The sequence below is a fragment of the Rhincodon typus genome, chromosome 34 (assembly GCF_021869965.1).
Source record: "Rhincodon typus isolate 14 chromosome 34, sRhiTyp1.1, whole genome shotgun sequence".
Lineage (NCBI taxonomy): Eukaryota > Metazoa > Chordata > Chondrichthyes > Orectolobiformes > Rhincodontidae > Rhincodon > Rhincodon typus.
In genome coordinates, this window is record NC_063365.1 from 19,672,338 (window position 1) to 19,697,356 (window position 25,019).

The 25,019-nt window shown below is 45.0% G+C and overlaps 1 protein-coding gene across 2 annotated transcripts in view; it reads right to left on the reverse strand.

Annotated features, from left to right (window-relative positions):
• Positions 1–7,457: 7,457 nt before the first annotated feature.
• The window catches only part of ret (ret proto-oncogene receptor tyrosine kinase), a 50,182-nt gene continuing 32,620 nt past the window's right edge, over positions 7,458–25,019 (reverse strand). The window contains exons 13-19 of one of the 2 annotated variants that reach the window (XM_048616283.1): positions 22,285–22,496; positions 19,203–19,325; positions 18,166–18,236; positions 16,126–16,263; positions 15,245–15,344; positions 10,144–10,291; positions 7,458–7,756 (exon numbers count right to left, since the gene is read on the reverse strand). In XM_048616283.1, coding sequence (XP_048472240.1) covers positions 7,668–7,756; positions 10,144–10,291; positions 15,245–15,344; positions 16,126–16,263; positions 18,166–18,236; positions 19,203–19,325; positions 22,285–22,496 — 881 coding nt within the window. In that variant the 3' untranslated portion in view covers positions 7,458–7,667. Of the gene's footprint in view, positions 7,757–9,622; positions 10,292–15,244; positions 15,345–16,125; positions 16,264–18,165; positions 18,237–19,202; positions 19,326–22,284; positions 22,497–25,019 lie in introns of those variants that run through there. The other variant, XM_048616284.1, reaches the window with a different exon arrangement.

Here is a 25,019-nt window from a genome sequence, read left to right on the forward strand (position 1 = left end):
TCTCCCTGTGTCTGTGTGGGTTTCCTCCCACAGACCAAAGATGTGCAGGTTACGTGGAATGACCATGCTAAATTGCCCCATAGTGTCCAGGGATGTGCAGACGAGGTGGATTAGCCATGGGAAATGTAGGGTTATAGGCTGGGTCTGGGTGGGATGCTCTTCAGAGGGTCAATGTAGACTCAATGGGCCAAATGGGCTGTGCCCACACTGTAGGGATTCTATATACTCAAGCTCCTAGTGCTGGCTGTGAACCCTCAGTTCCATCTGAGGCTGAAAGAACACACATGAAGTTGCAGATTTTACTTAAAATTGGAGTAACTCTTTAACAGAGTAGCAACATTCTAACAACAGAACATTGTGCCTGAGGCTTTTGGTTTGCTCATGACTTAGTAGAGCATCCCAATACATGTTACAGGAGCAATTCCCAAGCTAACTTCAACACCAAGCTATAAACAGCTATATAAGATGGGTAGCTGCAACCTTGCTTAGAGTTGTGGAGCCATACAGCACGGAAACAGACCCTTCAGTTCAACTAGTCCAAGCTGAACATAATGCCAAACTAAACTAGTCCCACCTGCCTGTGCTTGGCCCGTATCCCTCCAAACCTTTCCTATTCATGAATTTATCCAATATCATTTCAATGTTGTAACTGTACCCACATCCACCGCTTCCCCAGGGAATTAACGGGCTTTAATGGAAGCTGCTTCTAACTGCTAGCTAGATGGAAAGGAGAGTTAGTTAGCTCAGTTGGCTGGACAGCTGGTTTTTAATTCAGTTTGAGGCCAACAGTGAGGGTTCAATTCCTAAACCAGCTGAGGTCAACATGAAGGACTCTCCTTCTCTTACACCTTGCTTGAGGTATTGTGACCATCAGGTTAAACTCATCACCGGATATCTCTCTAATGAAAGAGTAGCACTTAGGGTGACTTTATGTAGCACCCAGTGTATTTTCAGTTTCTTATTCGAGTACCATGTCATTTCTAAAACCTAAAACCATTATCCAGACACTCAATAGCTTCTGCCTCAGAGAGGGGCAAGCTTTCTGGTTCTTTATCTCGCCGGTCCTCAACCCAACAATCTGTTGCCTGCCCTAGACACAGAGCCAATTAAACCTATTTCAAAAGCATTTTTTCTGAGAAATGGAATCAAGAGACATTTAATGGAGAGAGTAACTTTTTTTATTTTTATCCAAAAAAAATTTACATCCGCCATTTATTGCATTACATTTCATCAATAGGGCCCGCTAAATCTACACAACAGGCACAAAACAAATAGCATTATGCTTGAAAAAAATGCACTGAAATATTCAGTTTAAATAGACAATTCCAAAATTAATAAATTAATTCTAATCAACACAGTACAATGGCATTATTTGCGATACTTGCTTTTATTACATTTTAGAAAAATACTTCCTAAATTATTCTGTGCGAAAGAAAATGCCACATATGACACAGAGGCAGGATCAGGCCAACACAATAGCTTTGCTGCTGTAAAGAGCTGTGATCAGAGCAGGGACGAGACATGGACATGGACTGCATACTATAGTTCACAGCGACAACAAAAAAATGGGGAGCCCAGCTCGGTGAAATCATCAGACTCTACAAGAGAGTCAGTGAAGAGTTAAGTCTGAGTTTTGGCAGTATCAGTTGAGAGGAATGTTGGTAAGGAATCATGACAAGGGGTGGGTGGTAGTACAGAGGGGGAAATCTCTCTTTAACGCAAATGTCCATTTTCAATCACTTCAATGGAAATATATTTTTGATTGTTAAATATATATATATAAAACAAAGATCTGCCCACACTGCTGAATTTGGGTGCTCTCATGCTAAAAGAAGAAAATCAGTGGAAACTTGCAAATGGTGTGTCATGTTTTGTATACCACAGAACAGTACAACCAATACATTCATTTCCAAGTAGGACTGTTTCTTTTTTTAACTGGCTTTTTCCTCTAGGTTTATCACACACTTACCCTCTTATCATATCTAACAGGCAATTTTGCACTATTTCACCTTCAGACTGAACAGGGACATTGGAGATCACATCTCTACACGGGGACTAAAGAAGTTTTTTTTTCTCAAATTTCTCTAGATTCAGCCATCTCATTTTAAACAAAGTAGAATTTCCCACAGGATTGTCATTACCTTTTGGAGAGAACCTGTCACCCTCTCTAGATTCGCAGCCTGGAAATAGACTGTGAGCAATTTTAGCCCCATGCTGAGTACAATGTAAATTGATCATTTTTTATATCTGAGGGGTTAAACTGCTCAAAATTGAACGGATTACCACTTTCAATAAACCCCCCCACCCACTCCAAGATCGGGTACCATTGTGAAAATGCCCAGATTTCAATACCTTTCCACTGCCCCTTGTAATTTCTGAACTCTTTAAATCAGCAATAGCAAAGGCCATGGCTGTGGGGGTTGTTCCTGTTCTTGCCAGCAGATGGCAATGCCGTGCTATGTCCAAAAGAAGTCCCCACACCTGGTTCCTTCCATTTCTCCTATTTCTCCCTATTTCCTCATTGCAATTCATAGAAAATGCAGAAGGCTAGGCTAGGTATAGATACAATCAAAGTACTTGGATACTTTATTAAACTTTGCACACTTTATAGTTTTGTCTGTCCCCTAAACCCCAGCTCCATTAAAATTCTTCGAAGCAGCTATTTATAGACAGTTTATTGTTGAACTTGAAAGTTCCCATTCAATTATTTTCATGGGACTATGGCATTCCCTCCCTCATTCTGTGCTCAACCAATGTGATGTCTACAACCACACAGTTTATTTCTGTGTATACTTGTAAACATGGAGATCCAGTGAAAACGGTCCTTCCTCGAGAACCCCAAGGGCCAGAGGTGAATGAAACTGGACATGTTACAGCATTCACTCAATGCTAATTCCTCAGCCTTTCCTGCAAAGGACTTTTTAAACAAAATAAAATCGTTCACAGGATGTTGGCAAACTGGCTGGGCCAGCATTCGATATTCAATTCAACCATAACTGACTGAAGAAGGTGCATCAACATTGTGAAGCCTGGTCACATTGAGGCCACATACCTTATCCTGCTCCTTATATGGTGTGCAGAACCTCAGTACACTTGTTTGGCTTGGTTAATGAGCCTACTACAGAATAGAATCTTGACAGCGTGGAACTAGGGCTTTCAGCCCATCGAGTCCATACCACCCCTCCAAAGAGCATCTCACCCAGACCCACCCCAACCCTTCACTTCGCAAGGCTGATGCACCCAGCCTGCATACTGTGGGCAATTTTAGCATGGTCAATCCACCAAATCTACACATCTTTGGACTGTGGGAGGAAACCCTTGCAGACAGTAGAGGGGGAGGAATGTGCAAACTCCATACAGTCATCCAAGGGTGGAATCAAACCTGGATTCTCGGGCTGTGAGGCAGCAGTGCTAATCACTGAGCCACTGTGTTTCCCCAATGGGCTTGAGGGGTGGAGTGCTGTAATAACTCAAGAGGGTCTTACATTGTGAGTGCATTCACTCCAGTCACTGATTTCACCTCTCATTGTGCAGTCAGAAACCACGCTGGGAAGCCCAAACAGCCAGAATGAGCCATGATGTAAAACACCCATGATGTAAAACTGAATCAGAGATAGTAGGAACTGCAGATGCTGGAGAATCCGAGACAACAAGGTGCAGGGCTGGATGAACACAGCAGGCCAAGCAGCATCACAGGAGCAGAGAGGCTGACGTTTCGGGCCTAGACCCTTCATCAGAAAAGGGGGAGGGAAAGGGGGTTGTGAAATAAATAGGGAGAGAGTGGGAGGCGGATAGAAGAGGGATAGAGGAGAGGATAGGTGGAGAGGAAACAAACAGGTCGAAGAGGCGGGGATGGAGCCAGGAAAGATGAGTGTAGGTAGGGAGTTAGGAAGGGGATAGGTCAGTCCAGGGAGGACGGACAGGTCAAGGGGGCGGGATGAGGTTGGTCGGTAGGAGATGGAGGTGCGGCTTGAGGTGGGAGGAGGGGATAGGTGGGAGGAAGAACAGGTTAGGGAGGCAGGGACGAGCTGGACTGGTTTTGGGATGCGGTAGGGGTAGGGGAGATTTTGAAACTTGTGAAATCCACATTGATACCATTGGGCTGCAGGGTTCCCAAGCGGAATATGAGTTGCTGTTCCTGCAACCTTCGGGTGGCATCGTTGTGGCACTGCAGGAGGCCCAGGATGGACATGTCGTCTGAGGAATGGGAGGGGGAGTTGAAATGGTTCGCGACTGGGAGGTGCAGTTGGTTATTGCGAACCGAGCGTAGGTGTTCTGCAAAGCGGTCCCCAAGTCTCTGCTTGGTTTCCCCGATGTAGAGGAAGCCACACCGGGTACAGCGGATGCAGTATACCACATTGGCAGATGTGCAGGTGAACATCTGCTTGATGTGGAAAGTCTTCTTGGGGCCTGGGATGGGGGTGAGGGAGGAGGTATGGGGGCAGGTGTAGCACTTCCTGCGGTTGCAGGGGAAAGTGCCGGGTGTGGTGGAGCTGGAGGGGAGTGTGGAGCGGACAAGGGAGTCACGGAGAGAGTTGTCCCTCCGGAAAGCAGATAAGGGTGGGGAGGGAAAGATGTCTTTGGTGGTGGGGTCGGATTGCAGATGGCGGAAGTGTCGGAGGATGATGCGTTGGATCCGGAGGTTGGTGGGGTGGTACGTGAGGACGAGGGGGATTCTTTTTTGGTTCTTATTGCGTGGACGGGGTGTGAGGGATGAGGTGTGGGAGACACGGTTGAGGGCGTTCTCGACCACCGAGGAGGGGAAGTTACGGTCCTTGAAAAACGAGGACAACTGAGATGTACGGGAGTGGAATGCCTCATCCTGGGAGCAGATGCGGTGGAGGCGAAGGAATTGTGAATAGGGGATAGCATTTTTGCAGGAAGGTGGGTGGGAGGAGGAGTATTCTAGGTAGCTGTGGGAGTCGGTGGGGTTGAAATGAATATCGGTTTCTAGGTGGTTGCCCGATGGTTTCCTGTTCTCCCATTGAGCATTACCTTTCATAGAATCCCTACAGCGTGGAAACAAGCCATTCAGCCCTTTCGAAAAGGATCCCACCCACACCCCTACCCTATCCCTGTGACCCTGCATTTTCCCATGGCTAATCCCTGGACACTGTGGGCAATTTAGCATGGCCAATCCATCTAAGCTGCACATTTTTGGACTGTGGGAGGAAACCCACGCAGAGACAGGGACAATGTGCAAACTCCACACAGATAGTCACCTGAGGTTGGAATCGAACCTGGGTCCCTGCTGTGAGGCAGCAGTGCTAACCACTGAGCCACCGTGCTGCTCCATTTGGACATCCATCCAACCCCATTTGTTTCTCAATTCCTACACCTTTCTGAGGGTGAGAGTGCAAAGCTAGACCCACAGGCCATGAAGCAACCATGCTGTGCCGACCCTGACCCCTGCTGAAGGAACCTGAGCAGATGAGTCAAGACCAACCACACACCTTTTTTCACTTGCACTGCTGCCTAGTCCCACCCAGAGTCTAACAGCCGGAGGGTTAAACAGGTTTGGTTGTTTGATTGGGAAATCTGGGCAACATTATGACGCTGGCATTGTTTGGCCATCCCGAATTTCCCTTGAGCTGATTGGCTGTCTTGGTCATTTCAGAGGGAAGTTAAGGGTCAACCAGATTGCTGTGGGCCTGGAGTCACATGTAGATCAGACCAGGTAAGGATGGCAGATTTCCTTCCCTTTTCATGAGCAGACTATACATTCATGAAACTGTAGAAGGAGCAAGGTAAGGCACCTGTGGGCACAACATTGATGCACCTTCTTAAGGCCAATTAGGGATGGTGAATAAATATTGACCCAGCCACCAATGCCTACACCCCACAAATTATTATCTTTAATACATAAAGAAATGCCTTTGCAGGAAAGTATTTTTTTTTAAACAGCCATCATTTATAGTTGCCATGGTCACAATTACTGAGACTAGCTTTCCACTGAAGGTCTTCATCACTGGATTTACATTCCAGCAGTTACTGCTATGGTAGTATTCGAACCCATGTCTCCAAGGCCTCTGGGTTACTGGTGCATGATATTACCATTACACCACCATCTCTGGCCCTTGTAGAACCAGGCTGGTGGATGGAGGATTAAATGGTAGCACAGGTTTGAAGGGACTGAATGGCATCTTGCCTGTTTCTATGTTCCCTGAGATGGTGGTGGTAGAGGACCCCTCCTTGCCCTGACACTGCTCCCTCAATGTATTTATTACTCAGGGATTTGTAGGATCCCAAGGCAAGGTAGAATTGAGGGAGGTGACTAAACCAGGATTCGAGGGGCTGAATGGCCTCACGATGCTCCTGAGCGTCGTCTTTCATTCGGCTACCAACCAACCCCCTTTGCTTCGGGGACTGTGGCTCAATGGGGATCTGGTGCACAGACAGAGAGAGTAAAATATTGCTCTGGGCAGACAGAGCCAGTGTCATTGACTTCAGCTGCACCCAAATCCAGTTGGTCATCACTGAGTTCCTGCTTGTCATGGATAGGTTTGGTTTATTCAAAACTACAGGAATAAGTCACTCTAAAAATCTAATTGGTTCAGCCTCAGAACATTGATAGTTGGCACAGAAGTTGCTGCAATGTTTCAAGCCGTGCAAATCATTTCCCCGCGTCGCCGTCCCTTTCACCTCCAGCTATTTGACTTTGGCATGCTTCGCATTTCTGACTCATGGAGTTTAGAAGTTACTAACCAAAATCGTCCAAGCAGGAGACCCGGCAATTTTTGCCCAGTTTCGGGACAGACTGGCCCTCACCACCAGGAGTTTCAAAGGCAAAAGAGAGACCGCTATGAAGGAAAAGGTCACCACAGGTGAGGGTTCAGAGGTCAGTCACTCTGCCCCAGTTTCTCTGGCACCATGTGAGAACTTCAGAATCTACATTCACCCAGTTTAGGCCTGTCCAGTGTTATGAAGAGGAGCCAAAGAAATAATGCATGTATGTTTTGTGTTGTGTGTATGTGTGTGACTCATGTGTGCAACTTTGTTGGCTCTCCATGGGCTTTTTTTTTGACTATTAACTATCGCACCGCTCCATAAATTTTACAGCTGTTGGTGACATCATCCAGTTTGCATAAACACTATCATTTGCATATCTTGTAAAGACTGAGTTAGTTCCATCGAATCTTGTGATGGGGACAGAGCAGTCTTCGGACCAGCAAGGATACGAGATGCCTAAAAACGAAAACAGATAATTTTTTCTGCACAAAGCAGGGGAACCACAAAGAAAAAAGAAAAACAAAAGACTCAGGTGCTGAAAATTACTCTCACCAAAAGAAAACACCACATCTGATTCAGTGCATCCATGTATATCTACACAAGAACCACCATTAAGGGGGCAGAAAATTTAAATAAAAATAATTACAATAATTTATAAATTAAAGGAAAATCAAAGTAACTGCTGCAGCGTCAATTTATTTTTATATACTTATATACATTGCCTCTGCTTACACAACTGGAGTCCAGTTTGATCTTGGATGGGGATTTGTGCTCTTTGACCCTGTCTCCCTGAGAGGCTTATAATTTATCAACCATCTCGCATTCTCCTTTTAGGAATAGCGGGGTGTCATTGACAGACAGACCGGGATAGGGTAGAGAAGTAAGTTGTGCTGTGCATGATCCCAGTGACCGCTTGCTAAGAAGCCAGTGATTTCTGGTCATAATCGATATTGTCTCCAGACCTCCCACTCCGTAACATCCCACTCCTTCCCATCTGCATCGTCTGGATGAAGCTCCCAAATTTTGCCTTAATTCGAGCAGAAAAAAGGTATTGCATGTACCAACAAATGTTCAGACAGAAATGTCTACCTGGTTCATTCAAACATCTCATGCACTCTAGCTTTACAAACTTTCAATGACTCAACACCAAGAATGACTGACAGTGAGTGCAGAGAGTGAGAATTAGGCTACACTGAGATGTAACATTAATTGTTACGCACTGAGATGTAACATTAATTATTAATGTCCAGCTGGTGTGCTTTACAAAGAATCAACATTGTAAAACATGTAAATGTTTTGAGGCACATCAGAGCGCAGCATGTTGTATAGAGAAAATTCTTAACATCTTTTGCACTCCTTGTAATTTATTTTCATCTTCAAGCTGCAAACCTGCCATGGAATGCATTTTGTAAATAATAGGTCAATTACACTCATTTTGAGCTGATCTCGTAGCATGGGGACAAGTTGAATATTATTGCAAATTCACAAGTCGAAATGTTTCTGCAACTTTTCTTGACGTATTTTATGAATTAAATGTATTATTGGAGGGAAAAGTTACTATCCAGCTTTATATTGCATTAAACATGAATTAAGAGCTTTAGGCTGAGGACATGGTGTGTAACAGAAAGAGAGATATAATGGTGAATCTGATACTAAGGATAGTGTGTGTAAGAGAGAGAGTGATATAACTGTGAGTCTGAGTAGGGATAAAAAGCCGTGTATTGCAGGTAGGTGAGAGACTATTAATAACTAAGAGCCCTGGAATTAAGATATGGACAGTTTGTAATAATCAGTGCTCTGAGTTTGGTTGAGAGACTGATTCTGATATCAGTGCAGGGGAAGGATTGATTAGTGTGTGGGAGAGTGGCTGATCACAGTTTGTGTGAAAGGCTGATACTATGCTGGGGGAAGAGATGGTCCATAGTGTGGTGGAAGGGCCTCATTACAGTTTATATGTGTTCCTGGTGGTGACACAGAGATACCAGCTCACTGAGTGAAATTTACCATTTAGTTTAATATGGGGCTAAAGCTCTTGTCAAATAGAGCACAGTGTCTGTCATCACTTGTCTAACACATTAGATTCACTCACTCTAACAGAAAAAGACCAATGGAGGTAATGTAATTAACCACAAGTCCACAGGACATACAAATACACACATGTGTGTGTATGTTCACGTGTGTGCATGTGTGTGTATGTGTGTGTGCGTGTGTTTTTGAATGTGTGTGTGTGAGATTGTTTGTGCATCAGTATTTTTTATATTCACTCCTGGGATGGGGACATTACTGGCTGGACCCAGCATTTATTGTCCGTCCCCAGTTGCCCTAGAGAAGGTGATGGTGAGCTGCCTCTTTGAACTGCTGTAGTGCATTTGGTGCTGTTAGACCCACAATGCTTTTACAGAGTGAGTTGCAGGATTTGACGCAGCGACAGTGAAGGAATGGCGATATACTTCCAAGTCAGCATGGTGAGTGGCTTGGAGGGGAACTTGCAGGTGGTAGTGTTCCCATGTATCTGCTGCCCTTGTCCTTCTAGATGGAAGTAGTTGTGGGTTTGGAAGGTGCTGTTTAATAAGGCTTGGTGAATTTCTGCAATGCATCTTGTAGATAGTACACACTGCTGCTACTGAATATCAAGGGTGGAGGGAATAGATGTTTATGGATGTGGTGCCAATTGAGCAGTCTTCTTTATTATGGGTGGTAGCAAGGTTCTTGAGTGTTATTGGAGCTGCACTCATCCAGGTCAGTGGGGAGTATTCCAGCGCATTCCTGACTTGTGCCTGTGTGTGTCTGTGTGTGTCTGTGTGTGTCTGTGTGTGTCTGTGTGTCTGTGTATCTTTGTGCACGGGTGTGTGCGGGTCTGTGTGTGTATGCGTGCGTGTGTGCGTGTGTGTGTGTGTGTACCCACATGCCCATGCACCCGTTCCTATTCAGACAGAGATTCCTACCAATGGAAATGTTCACCAATTATGACATAAAAGGATATTGTGATTATGGGTTTACTAAGAGGTTTGCAGTTAATTGACAAGATTTTCTATCAATAACACATTATATACACACATATATAAACATATTTAGAGAGAGAGAGGTGACAGTGCTTGCAAAAGATGTTTAAAAGTTTTTTGATGCCTGCCAGGAAGCAACAGGGAAAATGCACAGGATACTCTAATGACATTGTATCAATATAACCCAGGCTTTCCATAACTAAATGTACATTATGAGGAAGGGGATGGGGCTCCACTATGCATGCACTGTGCCTGAATTCAATGAATCCAGGGCACTTGGAGGAGTGTTTGTAGGTTTGGGTGAACCCTCTGTCGCCGAATCTTGGAGGCGTTCTGTGTAAACAAGGTCATCAGCTGCAGCAGTGTGTCTGAAAATGAGCTTAGAATCTAGTAAATGCATGTGAAATTCTACCGTAGAGTTTGTTTTCAATCCATGTGGAGGGGAGGGACCGAGGGAGGGGAGCATTATTACAGTCTACCAATGGCGTCTCTTCTTCTGCCACTCCATCATCATAGAGCAGGGAGTCTGATGGCGTGGAGGCTGCAAGGTCCAAGTAGTCCTGGAGATAAAAACAGAAAGTTTCACTCAGCGTTTTGCACCAATTTCAAAAATTGAACAAGCCAAATGAGAGGCGCAAGGTAACAGAGAGAATCACAGGATCATGATGGTGCAGATGGAGGCCATTTGGGCCATCATGTCAGCACCATCTCCCCCAGCGACCCACTGACTTCAGTGTTGTTCTTCCACTCTTTCCCTGTAATCCTGCACCTTTTTCCTTTTCAGATGACAGTCTGATTCCCTTTTGAAATCCTCATATGAACAGTCAACGAGTAACTCACCTCCCGATTCCCCAAACCCATCCAACCATCTACAAGGCACAAGTCAGGAGTGTAATGGAACAGGCCCCACTTGCCAACAACATTCAAGAAGCTTGACACCATTCAGGACAAAGCAGCCCCCGTTTGATTGGCACCACATCCACAAACACTCACTCCCTGAACCACTAACACTCAGTAGCAGCAGTGTGTACCATCTACAAGGTGCACTGCAGAAATTCACCAAAGATCCTCACACAGCACCTTCCAAACCCATTACCATCAGCATCTAGAAGGATAAGGGCAGCAGATACATGGGAACAGCACCAGCCACAAGTTCCCTTCCAAGCCACTCACCATCCTGACTGGAAAATATATCACCATTCTCACAGTGTCACTGGGTCAAAATGCTGGAACTCCCTGCTGAATAGCATTGTGGCTGTTCCCAAAACAAATGGACTGCAGTGATTCAAGGAGGCATCTCACCATCACCTTTTGAAGGGGAACTAGAGATGGATAATAAGTGCTGGCTGAGCCAGCGACACTCACATCCCGTGAATAAATAGAAAAAAGCAATTCTCTTTCGATGTTACTGTGCTCTGCTGACATCATGAGCTTTTATTTTGTTCAGCAACCTTTCACATGGTAACTGTATTGGAAATCTAAATACACCACATCTATACCCTCCCTTGAATTCATCCTGCTTGTGACTTACTTCTAATAAATTTAGAAATTCATTTTCTCACAAAACCATGTTGACTGTGCCTGATAATGTAATGATTTTCTCAATATCCTGCTATTACCACCTTAATCATGGATTTCAGCATATTCCCAGTGATGGATGTTAGGCTAACTGACCTATGGTTTCTTTTCCTTCTGTCTCCTTCCTGTCTTGAATGAAGGTGTTACATTTGTGATTCTACAATCTACTGTGACCCTACACTCCCTCTAATTTCTGCAGGTACTATGTGGATCTCAAAGGATCGAATGTGACAGCAGCTGGAGAAATTAAAAGTGTATGTGTCAATCCTATGCACAGACTTTCTGAGTGTGCAGCCGAGCTGCTTCAAGGGAACGTTACTGGGACTTTTCCAGAATCCAAGAATTTTGAAATGTCACAACCAATGTGCAACATCCTTCACAGAAGGAAATCTACTGAACTTATTTGGTCTGGTCTACATGTGCCTAAGGAGTCGTGATGGCCTAGTGGTGTTATTGCTGGGTTATTAATCCAGAGACCCTGGCAATGTTCTGGGTACTTGGGTTTGAAACCCATCATGACATATGACAGAATTTGAATTCAATTTTTTTAAAAGATCTGGAATTAAGAGTCTAATAATTGTCGGGAAAAAACCCACTTGACTCACTAGTGTCTTTCTTGGAAAGCTAATTGCTCCCCTTACCCAGTCTAGGCTACACATAACTTCAGATCAACAGCAATGAGCTGATCAGAAATGATCAAAAACATAGACTGGGCAACCAGGTTGCAGAACACCTACATTCTGTCCACACAAATGCCACTTCAACACACCACCGTGTTCCCTGGCCAACATCTCCGTCTCAGGCTTGCTGTACTGCTCCAGTGAGGCTCAGTGCAAGCTGGGAGAATGGCAGCTCATCTTTTGGTCAGGGGACCTTGCAGCCTTCAAGACTCAATATCAAGTTCAATAATTTTAGAGTAATGAACATCTTCTTCCATGTCCTTTACCCACCAAACCCCCGCACACCCAGGTCCTGTCATGACATGGGCTGCTACCAGCACAGCCAACCCATTGTCACCTACTTACAGTCTCCATGATCAGCTTTTCTTTTTCCCTGGCTCGCCATTATCCATCCTTTGTCAACCTAACTGTTGTTCTCTCTCTCTCTCTGGCCTCCATCTCTGCCTATCCACTCACTCTTTCCCTCCTATCCTCTGTCTTCAGCACATGAACCAACTTTTCCTAGCTACTACCAGCTCTGAAGAAGGGTCACTGGATGCAAGATATTCATTCTGCTTTCTCTCCACAGGTGCTGCCAGACCTGCTGAGTTTCTCTAGCAATTTCTGTTATTGTTTCAGATTTCCAACATGAGCAGTTCTTTGATTTTTTTATACACATAGCAACATGCTTGACTCCAACTATCCTCTGGGCAGTTTGGGATGGGCAACAAGTGCTTGTCTGGCCAGCAATGCCAACATCCATGAACAAGAGAAAGAAAGTCTCACCAGGTGTATCCTTTAAGACCCAATGAAACAAGCCGTCTGAGCCACAGACATGTTCATAGATCATAGATCATAGAATCCCTACAGTGTGGAAACTGCCCCTTCGGCCCAACCAGTCCGCACTGACCCTCAGAGCATCCCACCCAGCTATAACCCACCTAATCTACACATCCCTGAACACTACGGGCAATTTAGCACAGCCAATCCACCCTAGCCTGCACATCTTTGGACTGTGGGAGGAAACCGGAGCACCCAGAGGAAATCCACACAGACACAGGGAGAATGTGCAAACTCCACACACACACCCGAGGGTGGAATCGAACCCAGGTCCCTGGCGCTGTGAGGCAGCAGTGCTAACCACTGTGCTACTGTGCCACCGTGCCGCCCTCTAGTTCTAAGTACATTTCTTTTGTAACTGCTTTGAGTTACTCCCTCTTGCTTATCTCTTTATTTTTAAAACAGTGAGTGAATAGGCAGAGATGGAGCCCAGAGATGTGTTCCCATTGACAGAAGGGTTGAGAACTAAGGGACGCCAAATTAAGGTGGCTGTCACCTGGAGAAATGTCAACAAGAGAATAAACTTTTCTATACAGCAAGCAGTTAGAATATGGAATGTTTTGTCCGAGAAAGTGGTGGAGGCTAATTCCACTGAGGTGTCCAAAAGGAAATGATCTGAACGGGAAGGATTGTAAGGCTAAGGGGATAGAGCAGGGAGTGGCATTAGATGACTGGCCTTGCAGAGAGTTAGCCCAGGCAGGATGGATCAAATGTTCTGAGGAAGGGTCACCGGACCTGAAACGTTAACTCTGTTTTCTCTTTCACAGATGCTGCCAGATCTGCTGAGCTTTTCCAGCAACTTTGTTTTTGGATCAAATGTCCTCCTTCTGAGCAGTAACCTTGATAAAATCCTATGGTGTTAGTTAATTATTGGTTCCTGACTTATTTGATCATGGTTTTACCTGACATCCTGGTTTCAATGACTTTGCCCTTTGTCCAAAGCTTCAGTCGAATATAACTCTTCCGCCCATTACATCGATGACTGCATTGGTGCTGCATCCTGCACCCAGACTGAACTGGAGCAGTTCATCGACTTCGCTAACAAATTCCACCCTGCCCTCAAATTTACTTGGTCTGTCTCAGATACCTCCTGACTCTTTCTTCACCTCTCCGTTTCAATTTCTGGCAACAATTTACAGATCAACATTTACTATAAACCCACAGATTCCCATAGCTAGCTAGACTACACCTCCTCACACCCTGTATCCTGCAAAAACTCCATCCCATTTTCCCGATTCCTCCGTCTCTGTTGAATCTGCTCTGACGAGGAGACGTTCCATTCCCAAGCATCCCGGATGTCCATCTTTTTTCAAACATCACTCTTTACCCCCCACCCTCTGTCATCCAAACAGCCCTCCAAGGCGCTTCCTCCATTCCCCACTCCACAGCTCTAAACCACCCCCTCCCTCCAAACATAATAAAGATAGGTTCCCCCTTGTCCTCACTTTCCACCCCACCAGCCTCTGCATCCTTAAAAACTTCCACCAACGCCAATTAGACCCCACCATCTCGAACATCTTCCACTCCCACCACCCCTCTCTGCCTTCCACAAGGACCATTTCTTTCACTATTCCTTAGTTCACACCACACTCCCCACCAACCATTCCAACCCGCCAGGTACCTTCCCCTGTAACCATAAAAGATGCAACACCTACCCACACACCATCTCCCTCACCCTCCATCCAGGGCCCTAAACAGTCCTTCCAAGTGAGACAGAGCTTCACCTGCATCTCCTCCAACCTAGTCTATTGCATCCGGTTCACCCGATGTGGTCTTCTCTACGTCAGTGAGACCAAACGTAGACTAGCTGACCGTTTCGCTGAGCATCTTTGCCTGGCCCAAAACGGCCAATCTAACCTCCCGGTCACCACCCATTTCAATGCCCACCCCACTCCCCCTCCGACACATCTGTCCTCAGCCTCCTCCAGTGTTGCAGCGACTCGGAACGTAAATTTGAGAACCAACACCTTAACTCCAGCCTGGGCATCCTACAGCCCAAATGACTCAACATTGAGTTCTCCAATTTCAAATGACCTTACCACCCATTCCACCGGCACCCTTTCCAGCCCCACCTCCTCCCTTCCATTCCACCTACCGACCCTCCCTTCCAGCCACCAACTGGATTCATCCCTCCCATCGACCAACCAGGCCGTACCTACCACCAGTGTCCACCTATCACCACCATTCTGTCTCCACCCCTTCTCCCCTCTCTTTACCTACCGCTTTCCCCTACCCCCACATCCAGTCCTGAAGAAGGGTAATACCCGAAACGTTGACTGTTCCTTTCCTCCAGATGCTGCCTGGCTTGCTGTGTTCTTCCAGCCTCCTGTTTGCCTACCTTGGATTCCAGCATCTGCAGGTTTTTTTGTCTTGAATAAAATTAGTGTTTGGAATTGCTGGGGGGGTGCGATTCAGTCAGTAGAACATTGCACTCACCCGACTCTTCACCATCATTTTCTCCAGCTCTTTGCTGATTTCTGTGAACGTAGGCCGTTTGTCTGGCTCCTGTTTCCAACATCGCAGCATCAAGTTGTACCTGAGGGAGAATTACAGCACATTTGCAACACTAACTGTACCCGAGAGAGGGAGAGAATTACATTAGATGACAACAGTGTCCATTTCAGACAAAGGAGCAGACTATCCAACCTACACACATCACCCACCTCTCACACACACCTCCCCACACCTCACACACACCTCCCCACACTTCCCAACCTGACACACACCTCCCCACACCTCACACACACCTCCCCCAAATCACACACACCTCCACACACCTCACACACACCTCCCCACATCTCACACACACCTCCCAAATCACACACACGTCCCCACCCTCCCACACACCTCCACACATCTCACACACACCTTCCCACACCTCACACATCTCCCTACTCCCACACACTCCTTACCAGCCCCACACACACCTCCCCACTCCCACACAAACCTCCCCACCCCCACACACACCTCCCCACCCTCCAACACACCTCCCCACCCTCCCACACACCTCCCCACCCTCCCACACACCTCCCCACCCCATACACACCTCCCCACCCTCCCACACACCTACCCACCCCAACACCCACCCCACACACACGCATACACACCTCCCCACCCCGACACACTCACCTCCCCACCCCCACAAATACCTCCCCACCCCACATTGACCATAGGACCCCTTCAACCTGTGCCAGCGCCCCCCAGCCTGTATGTGCCTCCCTACCCTGACTCCCACTCTGTCACGTGAAGATTTCCACTAAAATGCTTATTGAGAAATTACAGCCAGTGCCACGTGGTTTTAATATTCATCGTCGTACATTTCCTCACTGCAGTTTTCCGGTCTCTCCATCCGGTATCCAGTTTTCAGGAGATTGAAGAGGCGTTCCGGGGCAATTCCAGGGTATGGATTTCCACCCAGTGTCACGATTTCCCAAAGGAGAATGCCAAAGGACCACCTGGATGGAGCAGGAAAAAGCAAAGGTGTGTCAGTACCTACCGTTAGCAAGTATGACCTTCCAAGATTTGGCCCAATGTCTTAATTGGCTAAGGCCGCATCTGACTCAGGTGCACGGTTTGAGATTGATCCTTAGTTTTTGTGCTGAATTAGTCAGAATTTCTAGTTCACGTGGATATTGGCCCACCGATACAACCATTTAAAAAGGAAGATTTGAAAGTAATGCAGGGGAATGGGATCTGAGGGCACAATTGCTATCATCTCTTCAAATCTGTTTGTGACAAACGGCACCACTAAGTGGAACACTGCACACCCTTGTGCAAACTTAAAGTGTGGTACTTGAACTCACATCCAGGAGCAATGCACCATGTATTATAAATAACTGTAAATAAGGACGAAATACATGAAATTACGATTGTTAGCAGCTCCTGAGATTTACTTTCAAAGTGCTGACCACGTTTGGTATTTGGAATGAATCTTTTCCCCATGTTTTGACTGGCGCTTTGTGCTTTACTTCTATTTGCCCCACTCCGATCTCTCCGTATATTCTGTCCTTCCCAATCTCAACACTTTCCTTTTAATGTCTCTTTGGCAGAAGGCTATCTTGGAACCAGTCTTTGTAGCAAATTGACATTAAAGTCTATCTGCTTTTCCTTACCTTAAGGTACAGCAAAGACAGTTTGTGGTTTGCAAGGCTTCTAAAGTGCATTGATTTTTTGATTAAGAGCTGTCTGGCCTTTGCATGACAGGCTCAGATTCAGTAAAGGCGCAAGGTCACAGGTATAACCACATCCGATGGCCATGTTTCCTGGCGGTTCCTGTCTACCTCTATAAATGCTGCAATTTTTAAATCTGACTCAGGATATGGACCATTGATTGCCCATCCCTAATTGCCCTTGAGAAGATGGTGCTGCACCACCTTCTTGAACCACAACAGTCTGTGTGGGGGCAGGTACACTCACAGGACTGTTAGGGGGGCATTTCCAGGATTTTGATCCAGTGACGGTGATATGGTTCCTGACCGTAGAATCCCTACAGGGCAGGAAGAGGCCATTCAGCCCATCGAGTCTGAAGTGACCCTCCGAAGAGTAACCCACTCTATCCCTGTAACCTCACATTTCCCATGGCTAACCCACTTAGCCTGCATCCCTGGAAAATATGAGCAATTTAGCATGGCCAATCCCCCTAACCTGTACATCTTTGGACTGTGGGAGGAAACCGAAGCACCTGGAGGAAACCCACACAACCCACAGGGAGAATGTGCAAACTCCACACAGACAGTCATCCAAGGATGGGATCGAACCCGGGTCCCTGGTGCTGTGAGGCAGCAGTGCTAACCACTGAGCCACCATGCTTCCTCATCTAATGTACTTTTCTACATATTACCCCACCTAGCATATACCATTGAGAGCTTGGTTCTTAATAAAAACTGTACGTTAAATCTCAAAGCTTAAGAACAATTAACTAGGCATACTAATTTGACATCTCAGACTTACATATGCAGACAGGGTTGCATACTTATTTAGATTAATATTACATGACATACACAGTTAGTTTCACTGACTGACTAAAAGACTGGCTGACTGTACAGAGTAATATACAACATGTCATCTTCCTGTCTTTAAAGGTGTAATGCATTTCTGAGATGTGTGCAAATAATATAAGAGTTCCATGTCAGGATGGTGTAAGTATCTTGGAGGGAAACCTAAATGTTCCCATGCATCTGCTACCCATGTCCTTCTAGATAGTAGTGGCCACTGGTTTGGAAGGATATGTCACTAATTTTCCTTTTCTCTGGCCTATCAATAATGTAAGCATACACGTGTCAATTACAACAGTAAAATTCAACATCAATGGCAGATAACCTAGGCTCCCGATTCTAATACAGACAAGGAAGACTTACACATCACTTTGCGAGGTGTAGATGTGATCAAACAAAGACTCAATTGCCATCCATTTGACGGGAATCCGACCCTAAAGACAGGTCAAAGTAAAAGAAAGAAATCATTTGTCGGATATTTGGAGTGAGTCAGTGGCCATGCTGCCTACTCTACCAACAGGGAGGGGACAATATGTAGTGTAGCAAGGAGACCATCCACTTTCTAGCTTTCAGCTATTCGCACACCAGACTCCTACTAAAGGCTCTAATGGTCATTATACTGCATGCAACTCAGAGGCTGGGAGTCCACATCCACAGTGGCAAGTTTTAAAATTGAATTCAATGCAGGTGGCAGTGTGTTGGCTTTCATCAGAAGCTATTGTCACAATTCAACCGCTTTAGCGAACACTTTGTCAGCAAGTTCCTTGCTCAGCTTATAGATACCTCAAGGTGGCATTGGAGAGGATAGTCTCTTTCATGCCCTCAGAAGTAGTCAAACAAATTGCTGGAGCTCTCCCCCAACCCCAAATACAACACAGCAGACTAATGTACTGTATTTTTCTACTCCTTGTGATTTCTTTTTAGAAAAATGTCAAGGCATCAACCATGCAAAGGGATTAGGTGGCACAAAAATACCTAGGTTTGTTTATTCAGGATCTAAGAAGTTGATCATACTGTTATACGGTTGGAGAAGATGAATGTCTGATTTGGTAGCTTGCTCACAGCGAATGGACATGAAACCTGAGTCACATGATACACCGCATCATTTCTCTTCTAGTTATGTACACAGAAAACTTGACCTCACCCACTAGAGGGGTAATATCACCTCACCCACTAGAGGGGTAATATCACCTCACCCACTAGAGGGGTAAAATTACATGAGCTACCACCACCTTCTCATGAATTGGCCTCCTCAAAGCGATGGGTGATGAACACAGTGTTGGCTGTATTCCAATGCCAATCAAAAAGGAACCTGGTTATACCTACAAGTGTTATGAAGTTACAAATAATGTACTGAGGTGGGGTTTGCAGATGACAGATAACAAATGAAGAGACAATACCTTGCTTCTTTTTACATAAGAGTCCTCCTCGTACACATCCCTGGAGAGCCCAAAATCGGAGATCTTCATCTTACGTCCCTCGGCGACTAGAACATTCCGTGCTGCCAGATCACGATGGACCAGCTGGGAAGAAAACACATCGATGAAGGCTGCTAAATGAGTGCATGTACCATATGAAACCATGAGGGGACAAATGTCTAACAGCTCTGACTGCAACCTCAAGGCAGTACAGTATGTAATGGTCATTCTTTGCTGGGTGGACAGAGAGAATTTAATTTGTTATAATTCAGGTCATTCACTGACCATTCCAGTCAGATTGCCAATGTGTATGCAACTCACAGCTGATCTAACTACATAAACAATGGTCAAATTTATTTAGTCAGTGAGAAGATCATTTGGTTCTTCCTTTGGAGAATAGTGTGATTCCTGTCCAAAAGGTGAAATTTACTACTTAGCTGGCCAGGCCATGTCTCCTGCATGGAACACTGTAGAATATCCTTTTCACAGGTAATAAAAACAGAAAATGTTAGAGAAACTTAGCAGGTATGGCAGCATCTGTGGAGAGAAACAGAGTCAACATTCTAAATCTAATACGACTCCTCTTTAGAACTGAAGATAGAGATGGAAAAGGAACTGGTTTTGTTCCGTAGAAAAGGATGGAAGGTGCAAGTGGAACAGAAGAGAAGGTGAGGAGAAGTTTAGAGGGCAACAGAGAGGAGAGAGCACAGATATCACAATACAAAAGGCAAAGGAAATGGTGATGGTTGTACAAGAGAGAAATAAGTCCAGTCTAGCTGTGATGGCAGAATATAGGAAAATGAGACATCCTTCTATAGGTAGAATCAGAAGGTTCTGGAGAAAGTCAGCAGGTCCTGGACGCATCTGTGGCGACAGAATAAGAGTTATTGGTTCAAGTCCATTATGGCTCTTCTTCAGAACTGAAGAACTAGTTTCGAAGAAGTGTCATACAGGAGTCAATGTTAAATCTGTTGCTCTCTCCACAGAGTGTCTCCAGCACTCTCTGTTGTTATCTCAAAGTTCTAGCATCTACAGTATTTGGTTTTATTCGCCCTTCAATGGAGAACTGACCCGGCAAATGGCCAAGGGTTAATTTTACATGGGCACCCGAGAAAAGGGCCTTACAAACTTTTGCATTGCAGATACCGCTCATAGAAAAAGAGAGTCACCAACCAGCCCATTGGAGACAAGTGCTAGAACCTGCTTCAGCGTTGCTCCATGAACATTGACACAAAAACTTATCGCATCCAATGTGCCTGAAGACAGCAACTGAAGCTTCCCCCCTGCCCAAACTGCCAACAACCACAACATGAGTACCTGGTTCTGTGCGTATCCATCAATCTCGTGTTGGACTCTTCAGTCTTGAGGGGGCCCGGAAGAGATGATGAAATCACTTACAGCTTGGACAAAGCCAAACAACACAGCGTGTGTTGGGAGAGTCTCCACAGGCTGATTCATGCTGAGTACTTGTTCCGTGAACATAAACATCTTTATGAAAACCGAAAGGACTGCGGATGCTGTAAATCAGGAACAAAACAGAAGTTGCTGGAAAAGCTCAGCAGGTCTGGCAGCATCTGTGAAGGGAAAAAACAGAGTTAACATTTCAGGTCCGGTGGCTCTTCTACAGAAGGGTCTGAGGAAGGGTCACCAGACCCGAAGCGTTAACTCCGATTTTTTCTTCACAGATGCTGCCAGACCTGCTGAGCTTTTCCAGCAACTTCTGTTTTTGTTCCTGATAAACATCTTTGTGCTGGCTGATGAGGGGATGGGTTAGTCTTACACAAGAAGCTCTCACAGAACCCATACAATATGGCAGTACCACCTAAACCCACCAAATGTAAATGTGTCACTGGATAGCCATTTGAGAATGCACAGCCAAAGCTCTGACCATCATTTTACTGGACTGTCTGGAGTGGGATTCAAACCCAGCACATTTGGATTCAGAAAGAGCAACCACCCATCCCCATGTGGAGTGATTGACAGGTAAGATTTAAGGTATAAACCCACTGCTCATTTCCTCAAAGTGCCCCATAAGCTTGAGTTACCCAATACAGGGAGAACCAGCCATTTGGATACACAATTGGTTCAGAGGGAGGAGACAGAGGGTGATGGTGGAAGATCGCTTTTCAGACTGGAGGCCTGTGACCAGCGATGTGCCACAGGTATCAGTGCTGGATCCAGTGCTTTTTGTCTTTTATATAAATGATTTGGATGTGAATATAGGGGGTATGGTTAATAAATTTGCAGATGACAGTAAATCGGTGATGTAGTGGACAGCGAAGAAGGTTACCTCAGAGTGCAACAGGACCTTGATCAGATGGGCTGAGGGGTATGAGTTGGGCTTTAATCTAGATAAATGTGAGGCTTATATTTTGGTAGGGTAAATCAAGGCAATAAACTTGTCTTTAATGGTCAGTGCATTGAGCTTAAATGTTGGGAATGTCATGATGTGGCTGTACAGGACATCGGTTAGGCCATTTTTGGAATTCTGTGTTCAATTCTGGTCTCCTTTCTATAGGAAAGATGTTGTGAAACTTGAAAGGTTTAGAAAAGATATATAAGAATGTTTCCGGGGTTGGAGGGTTTGAGCTATAGGGAGAGGCTGAATAGGCTGGGGCGATTTTCCCTGGAGCGTCGGAGGCTGAGGGGTAACCTTATAGAGGTTTATAAAATCATGAGAGGCATGGATAGGGTGAATAGACAAGGTCTTTTCCCCAGGGTGGGGGAGTCTAAAACTAGAGGGCATAAGTTTAAGGTGAGAGAGGTGAAAGATTTAAAAGAGACCTAAGGGACAACTTTTTCACGCAGAGGGTACTGCATGTATGGAATGAACTGCCAGAGGAAGTGGTGGAGGCCGGTACAATTACAAAATTTGAAAGGCATCTGGATGGGTGCATGAATAGGGAGAGTTTAGAGGGATATGGGCCAAATGCTGGCCAATGGGACGAGATTAATTTAGGATATCTGGTCGGCATGGACAAGTTAGACTGAAGGGTCTGTTTCCATCTCTATGACTCTAAGACAGTAAGACCTTCAACAACAGATGCCCAAAGTAAAAGATCACCTTCATTTCAGCCAGGTACTGCATGCCACGGGAGATCTGCCAGGCAAAGGATATCAAGTCTCCCATGGTGAGGGCTCGCTCATCCGGATTATCCAAGTAACTGGAATTTCGATTGCCTTCACCCAAGTAACTAGGGCCGACCTTGCGACTTTCCCTTAGGAAGCTCCTCAGAGATCCGTATTTGGCATATTCCACGATGAGATACAAAGGCCCTGCCAAAGAAAGGTGCAAAGTTTTGCCAAGGAAACTCTTCTAATCTACACGCCGTACACAATACAACTCCCCCATTTACCAATAACGTTATTCTGTTTCGGATCACGAAGGAGCAAAGGGAAACAGAAATGGATTTAATCCCTTCAGGAGCTGACACCGTTTGGACAGAAAGACCCAGCAGGCCCATGGCTACATTCTCCAGGAAAAAGAGAAGTTTGAGAGAGGAACGTGATAGAGTACATAAAATTACAAACGGATTTGATAGGGTAAGTACAGAGAAAATGTTTCTGCCTTCTCCTTTGTAGGTCGGGCAGGGAGTCCAAAACTAAGGTTCACAAATAACAGATAGTCATTAAATAAATCCAACCAGGAATTCCAGAGAAATTCCAGAGAGAGGTACAGATATGGAGCTCATGACCAAAAGGAGCAGCTGAGGTGAATATAATCGTTGGGTATAAGGTAAAAGCTGATAGACACATGTGGGGAAAGAAATAGGTTATGCTGATCAACTGTTTTAAAGAGCTGTTGGGAGGAACATAAACGTAAACACCAGGACAGATCACATTTTAACCTTGAGGATTTTTATTCATCCACACTATGTAGGTGTCACTGGCTCAGCCAGCACTTATTGCTCATCCCTAACTGCCCTTAAGAAGGTGGTAGTGAGTTGCCTTCTTGCAGTTCATGGAGAGAAGGTATCTCAACATTGTCAGGATGAAACATTAACTCTATTTCTCTTTCCACCCATGCTACCAGACTTGTTGAGCATTTGAAGCACTTTCTGTTTTCATTTCAGATTTAAGGATTCCATTACTTCCAATAGAATTAAGCCAAAGAGACTTTCTTCTGCAACAAGGTCTACATAACTGCAGTGTCCCTAAAACACCGCACTGGATTTAATCCGGTTGAGATCTAGCAGTTTCCACAAAACACAGAATGGATTCATCGCAAGGGATTGAGCACTTGCTCCAGCCTCCAGAGAACATTGCTTTGGATCTTTTGCTGCATTTCCTGCCTCAGCCACTTACAACACTGTTTAATCTGAAACCTGAATCCAAATGCAGCAAAATCTTGTAGCTAAGTTCAGTTTTCATTGTAAGAATTGTCCAAGGCTGGCACATGCTTACAATAGGATCTTCTTTGAGGTTCATTTTCTGCGAACAACATTTCTTGCAACACCAGTCTATAGGGCTAACTCATATTAACTAATGAAGGATATATATGTGTGTAACAAGAAGGACTTTCCTCAGCCCATTGATCCAATTGATCAAGATCTGTCTGTAATCTTAGATATCCTTCTTCACTGTCCACTATACCACCAATTTTGCTGTCATCGGCAAACTTACTAGCCACGCCTTCTGTATACTCATCCAAATTGTTTATATAAATGACAAACAAAAGTGGACCCAACACCATTCTGTGTGGAACACTGTTGGTCACAGGCCTCCAGTCCAAAAAACAACCCCTCCACCACCACCCTCTGTTTCCTGCTAATTATGTATCCAATTGGCAAGTTCACCCTGAATCCCATGTGATCTAACTTTACTTATTATCCCACCATGCAGAACGTTGTCAAAGGCTTTACTAAAGTCCAAGTAAACAATGTCCACCACTGTCCCCTCATCAATCTTCTTGGTTAATTCCTCAAAAAAACTCAGTCAAATTTGTGTGACTTTGGACTGAGGGGTCTGTTTCTGTGCTGTATGTCTCTATGACTCTATGACTTTATTACATAATTATAAGATAACAAGGTACATTAGCTTAAGACTAGTTAACTTTATTATCACTAGATAAGAGAGAATGTTATCTCTTGAGAGATCACATGACACCAGGTTATAGTCCCACAGATTTATTTCAAAACAGAAACTTTTGGAGAGTAGCCCCTTCGTTAGGTGAAGGAGCAGTGCTCAGAAAGCTTGTGTTTTCAAATAAACCTGTTGGACTATAACCTGGCATCGTGTGATTTCTGACCTTATCCACCCCAGTCCAACACCGGCACCTCCACATCATTTCTTAAGAGATAGTAGTAGGTCTCTGCTACAATAGTGTAGACGATAGAATTAACAATGAACTGACAAGCTCCACCCCAGGAACAGTTATTATAAATCTCAGTGCTTGGGACTATTCCAAAGCTTGCATGTTAACCCTTTGAGGTCAAACACCTTATACAATAAAGTAAATCACAGAGTGAGAATCCATTTAATTTCAGAATTGCCCCAAACATAGGTAAAACTTCTTGTCATACTTGTATAAGCCATTGATTTGGGCAAACCTGGCTCTGCAATAAAAACAGAAAGTTCCAGAGAAACTCAGCAGCTCTGGTAGCAACTGTGGAGAGAGAGACAGAGTTATCGTTTGGAGTCTAGTACAACTCTTCATCAGAACTGAAGAGGTGGAAAAGTGATAGGCTTTATACTGTTGACAGAGGGGATAAAGGTAAGTGGAAACAAAGGGGAGGTCAGGGAAAAGGTAGCGAATCAGAGATTAGAAATCAAAGATGTCATAGAAAAAGGCAAAGGGAG